The sequence below is a fragment of the Prunus avium genome, chromosome 8, assembly GCF_965620075.1.
Source record: "Prunus avium chromosome 8, drPruAviu1.hap1.1, whole genome shotgun sequence".
Lineage (NCBI taxonomy): Eukaryota > Viridiplantae > Streptophyta > Magnoliopsida > Rosales > Rosaceae > Prunus > Prunus avium.
Window position 1 is genome coordinate 32,105,950 of NC_142291.1, and position 13,796 is coordinate 32,119,745.

Genomic DNA, 13,796 nt, shown 5'->3' on the forward strand with positions numbered 1-13,796 from the left:
AACATACCCATCCCTCACTAGATCCGTTTGTTTTTGGACCGACAACATCATCAGGTCCAAAATACTTTTTGTTTTTGTTGTTTACTTTAATTATTTTGAAATTTCATTGTTAATTTTCTGAATCTCTGATTTTTCATTTGTTATGGTGCCACCACAAGAACAGGTACTTTGCCAATTATGCCAATTGTGTTCTGCTGTCATTCTAGAGCTGCATAGATCTTTTTGCTAGGTTAGGTTATTACTAAACAAGTTTATGTTTAAGAGTATTGGGGTCTCTTTCGTGCAGGTCTTTCCTTTTCCGACACCAACAACTTGGAAAATGTGCAAGAAGGCAAAGCTAAGTCAACCCAAGAACAAATTGATGAAGTTAAAATCAAATTAGTAGAATTTGTGAGCTCCGTTATTTCTAATTATAGGTAGGAAGTATGTATGTAATAGAATAAAGATTGGTTGACTATGTAATAACTATTGACTCTTCAAAAAACTAAAGATAATAAAACAATGGTTTTATTGGAAAAACCATCATCTGTATATATTATCAATGACCTCTTTTAACACCATAACATCTTTTTTATATACAATCAACGACGGTTTTACTAAAAAATCGTTGTCTTAGAGTTAATAGACGACAATATTTCAAGAAATCATCGTCTTCACATTTAATAGATGATGGCTTTTTAATAAAACCGACGTCTTTGGATATAATAAAACATAGTTCTTTAACAAAAACCATCGTTTTTACATCAAATAGACGAAAGTTCTTAAAAAAAACGTCGTCTATTATATGTAAAGACGACCCTTTTTATATGAAAATGGTCGTCTATTATGAAGTAAAGACGACGGTTTTTTTATAAAAAGGGTCGTCTATTATTAAGTAAAGATGACGGTTTTTTTTATAAAAAAGGTCGTCTATTATGAAGTAAAGATGACGGTTTTGAGTAAAAGCGTCGTCTATTTATATATAATAGACGACAGTTTTGAGTAAAAGCGTCGTCTTTATAAATAATAGACGACGGGGATTTACCGTCGTGGTTTTATGCATCAAAAGATGTCAGTCGATTTCACGACGGTTGAAAAACCGAATACACGACGGTGGATTACCGTCGTCTATTTCGATTTTTGTAGTAGTGCCTTATGCCGTATTCATTTTCCTTTTCATTTTGCAATGTTAAATGATGATTGAAATAGTTTAAAGTGTAGTTTAGATGAGACATTTTTCGAGCCTAATGATGAGCAAATGATAAAGAATGTACAAAAGAGAAGATAGCTAGCATTTCTCATTTCTATTATTGTACATATACCTACACCCACAATGTAGTATTATGGTCAAACACAACACTTTTAGAGGCCTTGTCAAATATATACATGTTTTGGAAGATAACATATGAGATATGACAATATATAATTCTTTTCTTATTGTGAACTAAAATTCCAACAGAAATAAACCATTTTCTAAATTTCTAAGTGAATGTTATATGTAAAAAGAGTTCAAATTCTTTGTTTATTATGCTTTAGGTTTTTGTGTGCTTTGATATTATCTTATTTTTATTTTTATAAATATAAGCGATAATCTAAATTACTCTAAATTAATATGAGGGTGACTCCAATTTGGGTGAACTTAATAAGCTCACTGCCCTAACCAACTAGCCTAGCATTTCTTAAAAACACGTTAATTTTTATATGATTAAAAACACGTAATTTCGATTTTCATTTATTATATTTTTTCAATATATTTGCACATAAATCTTAAGAACTAAAGTTCGCCACGACGGCGTTTTGATCATCTTATCAACAAGGACAATATTATATAAGTAAAAGTTGTACACACGACGTCGTTTCGGAGTTCTTCAAACGCTTTTCCATGCACGATTTCACAACAGAGCCATAAGCAACACTTCGTCCCCGCCACTGCAACACCCAGCCGACGCTCAAAATTATGCAAAGTGGAAAAAATACGATGTCGTTTCGATCAATCTTCGACGCGGGAGAGCTGAAATCAGAACTGGAAAAGTCCGGGGTCAAGCCCAGCTTTATCCCCTACATATGGAAGCAGGTGATCCAAAACCCCGACGCCCAATTGGACCAAATTCCGTCTTTACCCTCCGCCGCGTACCCTCTTCTAACCTCAAAGTTCAAAACCCTTACCTCCTGTGTCCACTCGGCCATGAATTCCTCAGACCAACTCACCACCAAGCTCCTTATAAAGCTCCAGGTTTGCGCTTTTCTCCTTTTGCACACAACCCATTTGATAAAATGCTTAAATGAGAGAGACTTACGCATTGTTTGTTGTTTTTTATTAGAATGGGGCTCTTGTGGAGGCTGTGATTATGAGGTACGATACCCGCTTGGGAAAGTACAATGGGAAGCCCCGCCCTGGTGGAATGAGATCCACCTTGTGCGTATCATCTCAGGTATTGAGTTTTGAAATTTTGATTTTTGTTAAAAATGCTTGCTTTTGAATGTTTCTGTTGATGTTAATAGGTTGGTTGCAAAATGGGTTGCACATTCTGTGCCACTGGGAGTATGGGGTTTAAGAGTAATCTGACCTCGGGGGAGATTGTGGAGCAACTGGTTCATGCTTCTCGTATTTCGCCTATACGCAATGTTGTTTTCATGGTAATTTCTTGATCTTTACTTGCTTACTTATTTGTTTCTATTGGAATGATTTGTTATGTATGTGGAAGAAATAAGTGATCTTTTCAAAACTTTGGTTCTTTTGTCAGGGAATGGGGGAACCATTGAATAACTATGGCGCCTTAGTGGAAGCGATTCATGTCATGACTGGACCACCATTTCATTTGTCGCCAAAGAAAATTACTGTGTCCACGGTGCGCATTGCAAACTGCTATTATGTATAAGATTCTTTATGATTTTTTATTTTTTTTTCTAATCAGTATTCAAAGGGTTCGTAAGAAAATTCCCCCATCCTCTCTGGAAATGCATGAAGTTAAGGTTTCATGCAATTAAGTTCTTTAGAAAGCTGCTTTATGTTTGGCTACTTGATTTTCCATTCAAGGGACTCTTTCATGAGGGAACATTATTTTGAGAAGTGAGATTAGCTAGACTAAAACACTGATGATAAGCCCAGTTAATCTCAACTTTTGGTTAAAGTTATATCATATTTCTTTTGGTTCTGTCCATGAAAAATGTATTCCCACCATTATTACAGTTGTCTTGGAAGTCACTAACAAAACTTAGACCACTCCATTGTTCTAGGCCTTTGGATATGATGGATTTAATAAATTTCTCATACCATTCTATATGCTTCTATAATCAAGGTTTTGTAATTTTTTTTTTCTTGTTGTTAGTTCATGATATTTTGTCTAGAGTTTGTGGACCAATAACATACAGGCTTCTTAGAGTGGGGCAGAATGGGTAAAGCGTTTCCCTTTAACTGAAGATATGGTTACATAATTAGTTTTTTCTATGATGGCCTGGATTGGGGACCTCCATGGATGAAACTTAAGATGCAATCCCTTCCCTGCCACTTTTCCTTTTATATGGCAGATGGAAAGTAATTACGTAGTACAAAGCTCTCCTAAGTCTTCAGTTGCATGGAAATGAATCATAGTTGCAGTAGTCTTATGAAATAGTTCTCAAGTGCTAGAAACGTTTGGCTTACTGGTCTATCAGTTGTGCATCTAATCTTCTGTAGGTTGGCATTATTCATGCTATCAAAAAGCTTCATATTGACCTTCCAGGGCTGAATTTAGCAGTTTCACTGCATGCCCCTGTACAAGAAATTCGTTGTCAGATAATGCCTGCAGCTCGAGCTTTTCCTTTAGTAAAGCTTATGGATACACTACAAGAATATCAAAAGAACACGTAAAATTTTGTTACACCTCATGCTTTTAGTAAATTATTTTAGCTTTTGTGTCTTTACAACTACACTTTGACTGTCATTTTCCTAGAGAATCTCACTGTTGCCCTTAATCTTCAGTCAGCAAAAGATCTTCATTGAGTACATAATGCTTGATGGAGTGAATGATGAAGAGCAAAATGCACACCAGCTCGGGAAATTGCTAGAGACATTTCAAGTGGTGTGTTTTTATCTCTGAACTGGCAGCATTTGATGAATTTCTATTTCCCTTTTTTGTGTGCGTGTATCTTTGTGTATCATATCCCAATAAATAAATGTTGCATTTGTTGTTTCCGGTCACACAGGTGGTTAATCTAATACCCTTTAATCCAATTGGTGATCTGAGTAAGTTCAGCACCAGTAACGAAGAGAAAGTATCGAGTTTCCAGAAAATCTTACGAGGTACTTATGGCATCCGAACAACAGTTCGTAAGGAAATGGGTCAGGACATAAGTGGAGCATGTGGGCAGTTGGTTGTGAACAAGAGGTCAATTGAGAACACAGTTCTCTTAACTGATATAGAAGATCTTCAGGCCAGATAGGTCTCTTCTTGCCACAGGAGGTGTAATGCCATCAAAGTAATCAACACTGCTCTGCAGGACAATTTGTCTTCTTGTAATTTTGACAACTTTGTAATTCATTCTGTTATTTTTGTGGTTGCAGAAGCAAAATTTCTTTTGTAATTTCATCCTATTAGTTTAAAATCTTCACTAGATACACCTAAAACCTTTTCTTTGAACTTTTTCCAATTATCTCACCAAATGTGTGGGTTTTGGGTGGTTGTAGATATTGACATGAACGTTAATGATACAGTTTTGATCAGTGCGTAAGAATCAAACATGAACGGCTGGATTTCAAGGATGAATTCCTCTCTGCTTCTCAAAAATACCAAACCAGCATGGCGTGTTGTCATATGCACGTGACCACCCTGCTTCTCTCAGAACTAACACGTGCGGAGCATCTTGACTACTTCAGAAAAATGTTTCAACCACTGCAGCATCACACTCACTCACCCTACCAGACCAATTCAACAATTTCAATTTAACTAGAAGAAAAAAAAGCTAGAAAAGAAATAAGCTTTTATAGAAACCCAGAGAGTATTTTGCTGTTGGTTTTCAATTCGCAAAAACAACAAATTGAGAAAAATGCAACAAGAAGCAAATCCCAGAACGTTAATGTTTGCCCTCGTGCTCACCATGCTCATCTCCTCTTGCTTGGTTCACTCGAGCAACTTAGCCAACTCTCCATCACCTTCACTGGTGAGTTCATACCACGCTTTGCACTGTAACTTTGCTCTTTACCCTTTTCTTTTTCTGGTGCAATGTGAAATATTAAATCCATGTTTCAATTTTGTTTAGGCTGTTGTTGGGATGCCAATGCCGAATGAGCCGCCTCGACGGATTGTTAAAAAGGGAAGGAGAGGGTCGTTTCCGGCTACTTGCCATTTAAAGTGCAACCAGTGCGAGCCTTGCATGCCAGTTCAAGTATCAGTCCGAGCAATGGCATTGGTAGAGAACGAGTACTATCCACAGGTGTGGAAATGTTCCTGTGGTGATAACATATTTTCCCCTTAGGCTAAGATTTGTTGCAGCTGTAATTAGGCCTAAGATGGGTATTCTCTAAACTAATAGAAGAAAGTTTCATGCACGCCTTGTTATGTACGAAAAATGCTTATACTCAGGACATATGCATGTAACATTTCTCTTATAATAATTGATCAGGTAACCGACATTCGAGGAGTTTATTGTGAGAAGTGTATTGTATATATCCGTTATATGTAAGAATCTTTCGTTATGTATGGATAATAGGTCAGTTTGCAGGCTTAGTACATTTAAGGTAATGAATATGGGATTAATTGAGGTTAACTAATAATTATGCAGTTCATGATGTATGCCACTAGGGGAAGACAGGGAAAAGACTGATAGATCTTTCCCATGGTTCCCAGATGTTTGTGTAATGGGATTGAGACAGATTAAACATCTAAATTAATCTTGAAAATATGTTGATAAAGTTAGTCCAAGTGTAACATGGACACAGACAGGCCCGTCCAATGCAAAGGGAGAGCCTAAAGCAAAAGTTAAAAAAACAAGATACAGGACAGGGTGGCAAATTATCTTCCTACGTTTTCTCTACTTCCATGGGAGGGTCAGAATGGCTCGACTTTATTGTCTCAAGCCCAACTGCCGTTTCTTCAGCATTTTAAGAATCCACTAAATCTTCTTAGGTCGAATATATAAACTTTAATGAATGAAAAGCGACTGATAAATAATAATAAGCGGAAGATATCTTTATTGTAATACTAGTAAATAAAGTATACAACAATTCTTGTACCCAAAAAGAATGGTTAATTCTCCTAAAATGTAGAAATAAGACCCATGAAACTTAACATGCAAGTGCTCACTTCCACCGTCAATCATAGTCGCAGCAGTTCATTTCCTGCAGAAAGAAGAGTAATGTGTGAGAAGTACTCCCAACATTTCAAGGTAGTATTTTGGTAAGCACTTTTGGGGAATATACACGATTTTCTTTTTATAACTGCAAGACGGTTAAACTGTCAGCAAAGGAAAGTAGTGCGAGTATTACCTCTGACACGCGACGATGCTTGCTCATTAATTGTGTTCTTGCCTTCTCCAGAAGAGAATTCCTCTGCACATGATGCAAATGTTAGTGCAAATGTCCCAGTTTGGTTAAGGATTGGACTACTTTTTGGAATTATATATTCATCCAAAAGTTTTGGCCCTATGGAGAAAACAGTCCAAACGTAACAAAAGAAATAGAAGCATACCCAAACTCTCTCTTTCTTTTTATTTTCCTTCGTCAGTGTTTCAGCATTTCTTTCTTCAGGTAAAAAGAAACGGACAGTAATCTGTAAATTTAAGTTTAATGGGGATTAGAACAATAATGCCTCAAACTGACCACAATACATTTAAAAGATTAAAATATCAATAGACAATGAACTATGATGGTTGATATATCTTCAACAAAATTATGGGCTAAAAATATCCTGAGTTTAGCAACCACTATATAAAAAAGTAAAAAAAATCTCCAATATGAAACAAAAGAAACGAAATGTGCTGCCCAAATTGTACATACATGATATAGTTGACAAACTTCAAATTCAACATTAAGATTTATCAAAGATGATGCAAAAATCAAACTAAGAGAAATACAGAGAGATTACCAACCTTATCAGTGGTAGATACATAGAGTTCTGGACCTAAATTCTTTATTCTACGTGGATTGAATTCAAACAAATGTTGAAGTTTCTCATTTTCCTGTTCCAAAAAAAAAAAATGTTACTCCTACTTAAAATAATAAGAATGCTGAGAAAATCAGTAAGATGGAAAACCAACCTTCATATGTGTTTTGAATCCATCATTTAAAAAATTCTTCAAAAACTGCAACTGTTGATAAAATATTTTTCAAAACAGAAAAAATAAGACAGTAATTAGAAAACTTTGCAAATCATACAAATGTTGAAACTTATAAACAAATAATAATAAGAAATATAAAACATGCAATTACCTGAATCATTTGGTACCATGATGACAACTTCAGGTCTTTTCCATTGATTGTTAAAGATGTTCCCAAACATTGAAAACTCTGATATATGAACAAATCACTCTTTAAGGTTTTTATCTTAATGTACTGGCAGAGGAAAAAAAGAAAACATGAAATTGACCATTACCTCAAAATAATTCACAACTTCGCAGACTTTTTTTGTAATATTCTCACTTCTAGTGTCCAAATAAAGACACTTTAATTTCTTTAAAACATTTTCTCTCAGTGATTGTTGCATATGTGAATAGTTGCTGTGATCCTTTGCTTCCTTCCAAAACTTATCAAGATTTCCAGTTTCATATATTAAGGCCAGCGCTTCACAAGCTGCTACACGCACTAATTTATCACTGTGCTCTAATAGGTTTGAGAAGTAGCAAACGGCCCTGTATCAATTTGCTTATATTAGAACAGTGCTATAATAACATAATTCAATCTATAAGGATCGTCAATGATTGATATGCATCATGCATGACATATGATTCAAGTTATGGAGTAAAAGATTTCTGGAACAAAAAAGAGAGAGAAACAGATTGCATTTATCATCCATGTCCTTTATCTTAAAAAAATAATAATAATAATTTAGAGTTTCATTCAAAACTACTATTTAAATATTGCATGAATTTTTTTAGAAAATATATTTTAGTTGATTAAAGGTTACAATTGGAAAAAGAATATCTGATTATTTTGAGTTAACATTTTACCCATTCCAAGAGTTGTGGCTGAGTCTCCATCCCTCCATGCTTGTAAGAAGAAACAGCCAAGAATATATTGCAGCAACTAGAACCTCTGGCGAATGCTTTTTTGTGTTGACCTAAAAAACAGTTATAAAATTAAATAAATAAATAAATAAAAACCAACTTCAGCTCTTTATTCTAAAAATTGGTACCATTTGTAACAATTTATAACCTAAATGCTTGAGAAACTAAATAGGGACTGGTGAAGTGAAGTTAAAAAAAAATTGTACCAAACAAAAAATTAAAAGGTGCACATACATCATTGACAGATTCAGGATCAATGAACTCCCAAATAATTTGCATGGCACTTTCAGTCTCCTCTGAGTTAGTAGAACCGAAAAAACCCACAATAGCCAAACAATTCAACATCTGCATAAAAACATTTTTAGTCTGAGATTCATACATCTTGGAGAAGTCCTATTAATAAAATTTAGGTGCGTATCAAGCGTATTAAACTACCTTTGATGTCGCGGTTCCAGATTTTAGAGCCTTGGAAAGTACATGAAGCAACTCTCTGCGTGCTTCAGAGAGTTTTTCTTCACAACAAATGATTATGGCCACCAAACCTAAAATCATGATAAAATGAGACCCAGAAGCATTACAAGAAAAATGTGAAACCCACATAAATGTGCTATTTGACAGAGCTAGACAAACCTATAACATGGAGTGCTAGCTGCTTCTCTTTGGAAGAACCTTCTTTAAGGGAATATAAGACTCCCCTGTATAGAAAGGTAGCAAAACTGCAAGAAAACAAAGGTGCTTCTGTTATACTTCCAACTTTCAAGCAATAAAACAAGAATACCTATTTGTGAAAATAAAATAAAAATCTGCTTACTTCTCTTCCAGATAGTCATTCTCTAATCTGCAAGTTAACACCTCAATTATTGAAGCCAGTGCCTCCTCTCGGTTGGATCCTCTTCTTCAACAAAAACAAAGAAACCCATCAAAATTTATTGCGAAGAAAATTCAACATAACAACCCTGAGAGTTACAGAAAGAGAAAAAAAAAAAAAAAAAAAATTCGAAAGGAAGAACCTTTTCTCATACAACACTTCTAGGTAATGGTTAAGTCGCTTTGGTTGCGATGGCCGAGGCACTTCTTCATAGCTCTCATCGTCACCAGCAGCAAGTACAGGTTTTCTACCAGCCCTTCTACGTAACAAAATATCATTACTTTTTTGGCTACGCTTCCTGGAGCTTGAAGGAGGAGCTTTGTCTCTTCTCGACATGTTCGATGAATCCTGTGAGAGAATTCAACTCTCGGGAGTAAATTAGCAGGCAAAGTTTGGATTTTGTTTCCCTGGAACGGACGAATTCCTCAATTTAATTCGAATCAGGAAGCCCTAAATTCCCAATCCCAACTGGACCAAACCTCAATCCCTTCTTACACAAATACTAACTTCCCAAATCAGATCGAAAACGAAGCTTGTTGTTTATATGGTGAATATATATAGGTTTGGTTTGTGTTTTCTAATCCTAGTCTGAAAGGGAATAATTGCAAACATTCCGAGTTCAACAAGAAAAGAAATCAAAATTGCCAAGTGGACCCAAACACGCCGTAAATAGTAAATCTTTTGGGCAGCTTCACCTCCTCTCTCGGTCATTTGGGCGGGAAGCAATGTCCTGCTGCGCATCGCTTCAATTTTCAGGTTTTTGATTTGGGGGCGGCTTGGTGGTGTTCTATTAAGAACAGGTTTTCATATTTCAGAAAATACGATTTTATAAATAAATAAATAAAAGTTCTAATTTCGAGTAAAAAATTGTTTCTAAAGCCTTTTCGAGAAACTTTTTATAATAAAAAAACTAAAAATTGTTTCTAAATCCTTTTTCCCAAAAATAAAAAAAATATTATTAACAAAATTTACTCTCTTTTTTTTTTTTGGGTAAAATAGTTTCCCTTTTTTTTTTCCAGATGTTTCCTTTTCTTTGTTGGATTGATAAAACGGTAAACTTATTTCTTAAAAAAAAGAAACAAAAATTTGAAAGTAACCCAGAAAATTACTTCCCAAAAACTATTCACCCTAAAAACAAGAAAGAAGCTTCGATTTTGATCTGATTTGGTAATTTAGTAGTTAGGCAAGAAGGGATCCAGTTGGGAAATTAGGTTTTCAATAGAGGGTAGTATGTTACTTATAGGACTTGGAAGCCATTACCCAATCTATAATATCAAGGCCGGTCCTGAAATTTTTAAGATTCAGGGCAGTGTCGAAAATAGATTCTGTGTATGTATAGCTCCACACAAGAAAGATCATTTTATTTTATTTGCACGCGTGTGTATATGGAACCTTTTATAACCATAGAAAAAAGTTTAAGGCTCGACAAAGTGTCATTTAATTTAATTTTTGTATATAAGAAATGGTTGAAGATCCTATGTATTTATAGCTCCACACACAAGAAATATCATTTGATTTTATTTGCGCATGTGTGTAGAATATTAAAAAATATAACTTTTATAACCATAGAAAAAAGTTTAGACCTCCCACAAAATATAATTTATTTTGTGTATATAAGAAATGATTGAAGATAAAATCAAAAAGTAAAGAACTAAAAAGAACCGTGCACTCACATAAAAAAGAAATTAAAAAAGATGCATAATGTTGGGATTGAATCTGAGTTGGGTGTGCATTAAAAACAACTTAAGATAATATTGATGTGTATATATATCTACATAACTAGTTACCAAAATATGACCATATAAAAAATTTAAAAAATTTGGGGCCCTCCCTTGAGCTGGGACCCAGGCCGGTCGCACTGACTGCCTTGGCTCAAGACCGAGGCTACATAATATTCCAAATGCAGTGTCTATAATTACATAAATTCAGGGGGTTTTTTTTTTTGTACGAATGAGAAAAGAAAAGAAACATTAAAAAAAAGGTGATATTTAAGGATTAAATGAAACACATTTTTAAGTTCGTTTCTTCACTCCCACGCAATAAAACAAGATTTTTCTTTTTTGCTTCTTTTGCAGCAGTCGTGCTCTAATTTTGAGGTTAATCCCTTAATAATTGAGGCTAGTGCTTCTTCATTTCGCAGAACCTTTCTTTGAGATAAATTTAATAATAATAATTAATAAAAATGGCCCACACGATGGAGGAGACACTAACATCAATTATCACGGGATGAAGCGCATAAATTCATATATAGGGTCAGGATCGAGAGTCACACATTTTGACACACTTTCTCAATCATTGAATGATGAGTAATACAAGAATTAGAAATGCATCTGTTATGATTTTATTTTAAAATACTATATACTTTTTGAAAACATTAATGCACACCATGTACTAGGTTCATCTCTCTTCTATACATCACCTGCTTTTCTCTCACCTTCTTTCCCTGCATCAAAACTTTACCATCTTCTCTCTTCACTTTCACAATTTTTCTCCTACGTTGTTATCTTTTCCGAAAATTCAGAAAAATATCAGAGTTTTTTTTAAAAAGCTTTTGAAATGTTCAAATGGGTTGCACAACAACTGACAAACTTAATTAACCAAAAAAAAAAAAAAGCATTGAAGAAATATGAAAGTGAGGATTTGAAGCCTTAAATTTTTACTAACAACATAGCTTGAAGCATGAGCCTTTCAATTAGCACAGGGAAATTTTTTTTATTTTTTTATTAACTTATTTTGTTGGTTCAATTTGGGGCCACATAGATGTGACTGATAACTCAAAAGTGTCGCATGTTAATTTGATGCCACATAGCTGGTCATGTCCGTACATACGATTTTATCTTGTTTTTGGGTGGGTTAGTGATTACGTCAAAGTCGGACTTGGACCAGTGCGTTGGGAATGGGAATACTTGGCTTTAGGTTCGTCCTGGTTGTTGCTCCAAATACCTCCTCCTTTCTCCAAAGAAAACGAGGTAAATTATTCGTGAAATGAAACGAATTCTGGTAAAATTTAGTGATCTTTCTATGATTTGGGTTTATGTCAAAAACAAAAGTAAAACTAAACAATTCACTACTAAAAGTAACTGAAATTGCAATTATAGGAAGAAACAATTAATTCACGAACCAAAACAAAATATAAACTATTGAACAAAATACATTCAAAGAAGACCACAAGCCCAACCTCGGCCTCTCTTGCCTTTGCATCTCTTGCCTTCCTCCTGCCTCTCCCTCTCTTGCATCACTTGCTCCTGAGGCGGCTGCGGAATGAGAAACGTGGGTACTGGGACTGGCGGCTGCGGCAGCACCTTTTCTCGAACGGGTGGGTCTACACTAAAACATTCACACATATTAATTACCAGATCTGTGAGAGTTCTCTCTGAGTGTGCTTCGATCCAAGCCTGCATGTACGGCACATTTACTAGACCACCAGCTCCAGCGTCGACATAAGGATGAGGTAACTTGATTGACATTATCGCTTGGTCCTCGACCACAACGCGCACCTTCGGAGAGTCCTTAGGATAACCAAATGGAACCCATATTTTGATTGGGGTTTTGTAAGGATGGCCCTTATAAAAGATGGGAATGGTTCCTTTGATCACCAAAACGACGGGTTCTCCTTTTTGAAACCTACCCCTCGTCAGACCTAATGAAGGGATGTGAAAGAGCAACTGGACAACATCGGTAAGTATTCTGGGCCTGTGTTGTATAGGGTAATTAATGTCGCCCTCCCCTATTTCAGTAATTGCATGCTTAATGAGCTTTTGCTGAAGAGTAAAGTTTGGCTTCGGAAGGAGAGATTGATAAAACCACAATCCTGACAATTGGTCCATGGGAAGCGCTAGCCGAAGGAGGAAGAGAAGGTTATTATGGTGATGAGAAGAATATAATGAAATAGTGAGAGATTTATGCCGTTGGAAGTTCTTGTTATGGTGATGAGTAAAATATAGTGAAAGGGTGACAAAGTCAGGTCGATTTATATAGATGTTGGGTGACTAAGAATCCTGAAGAGATTAGGGTTTTTTTTTTAATTTTAATTTTTTGCCTTTCCTCTTTTGAAAGGTTTTATGCAATTAGTTAGGGTAACCTGTGGAAGTTTAGGAATTTTTTAAATGGGTAAGTTTTCGCAAGATAATTAAGTGTAGAAAAGTTAAATTCTAATTTACTCTTTTCATGCATGAAAAACGTTGAATGTTTTGGCCCATTATTTTATATAAAAAAACACACATGATTTGACCCCGAAAACATGGGGGGACTAGTAACAAGGCTACCATGGGCTCTAGCCTAGGTAGCCTTTGAAAAATATTAAATGTATTTGTATGTGATTTTACTCTACAAAACATTGTCCATCCAAATGTAACCTAATAATTAATGTCCACTCAACCTATAAGCCTATAATCATCTTATATTTAATTTTTTTACTTAGTTAAGAGCATTTTAAATGGAGATGTCAAATAATATGTATCAAAATTGAATTTGACGGCTGATAACTTTAGTTAATGGAGTTATAAACTAACGAATCGAACCTGGGTACACTTAGGGGTGAGGGGAAGAGTTTGGCGCACTTTTCCATTGTGGTGTCACCTTATGTGCGTAGTTTATATGATTTAATGTTTACTTTTATTTATAGAAAACTATAGAAATTGCAAGTATTAAAAAAAAAAAAAAAACAAAACAAAGAAGCATTAAATTTTAAGCTAATAACTTTAGTCATGTGTTGAAAAATTACTGGTTCTCCCCTTGCCAAAAAGAAAAT

The 13,796-nt window shown here is 35.0% G+C and overlaps 3 protein-coding genes across 4 annotated transcripts; 1 reads left to right on the forward strand and 2 right to left on the reverse strand.

Moving 5' to 3' along the window:
• The first annotated feature begins 1,842 nt into the window (after positions 1-1,842).
• On the forward strand, positions 1,843-4,598 carry LOC110763687 (Radical SAM superfamily protein). The gene is made up of 7 exons (XM_021966527.2): positions 1,843-2,212; positions 2,301-2,411; positions 2,482-2,616; positions 2,724-2,828; positions 3,656-3,825; positions 3,941-4,040; positions 4,165-4,598. The coding sequence occupies exons 1-7, from the start codon at positions 1,937-1,939 to the stop codon at positions 4,399-4,401; spliced, it is 1,134 nt and encodes a 377-aa protein (XP_021822219.1). The 5' UTR covers positions 1,843-1,936; the 3' UTR covers positions 4,402-4,598.
• Positions 4,599-6,118: 1,520 nt separating this feature from the next.
• LOC110763690 (uncharacterized) lies at positions 6,119-9,852 on the reverse strand. 2 transcript variants are annotated; one of them, XM_021966530.2, is made up of 13 exons: positions 9,189-9,852; positions 8,990-9,070; positions 8,809-8,894; positions 8,614-8,720; positions 8,413-8,523; positions 8,122-8,231; positions 7,548-7,803; positions 7,385-7,462; positions 7,213-7,263; positions 7,045-7,134; positions 6,645-6,725; positions 6,443-6,505; positions 6,119-6,295 (listed from the first exon to the last, which is right to left on the reverse strand). In XM_021966530.2, the coding sequence occupies exons 1-13, from the start codon at positions 9,380-9,382 to the stop codon at positions 6,269-6,271; spliced, it is 1,335 nt and encodes a 444-aa protein (XP_021822222.1). In that variant the 5' UTR covers positions 9,383-9,852; the 3' UTR covers positions 6,119-6,268. The 2 variants fall into 2 exon arrangements, with proteins under 2 accessions (XP_021822222.1, XP_021822221.1); XM_021966529.2 differs by having other exon boundaries at positions 8,990-9,073.
• A 2,349-nt stretch (positions 9,853-12,201) lies between these two features.
• On the reverse strand, positions 12,202-12,873 carry LOC110763712 (protein ELC-like). The gene has a single exon (XM_021966555.1). It carries the CDS (start codon positions 12,871-12,873, stop codon positions 12,202-12,204), a length of 672 nt encoding a protein of 223 aa, XP_021822247.1.
• Between the last annotated feature and the right edge of the window lie 923 nt (positions 12,874-13,796).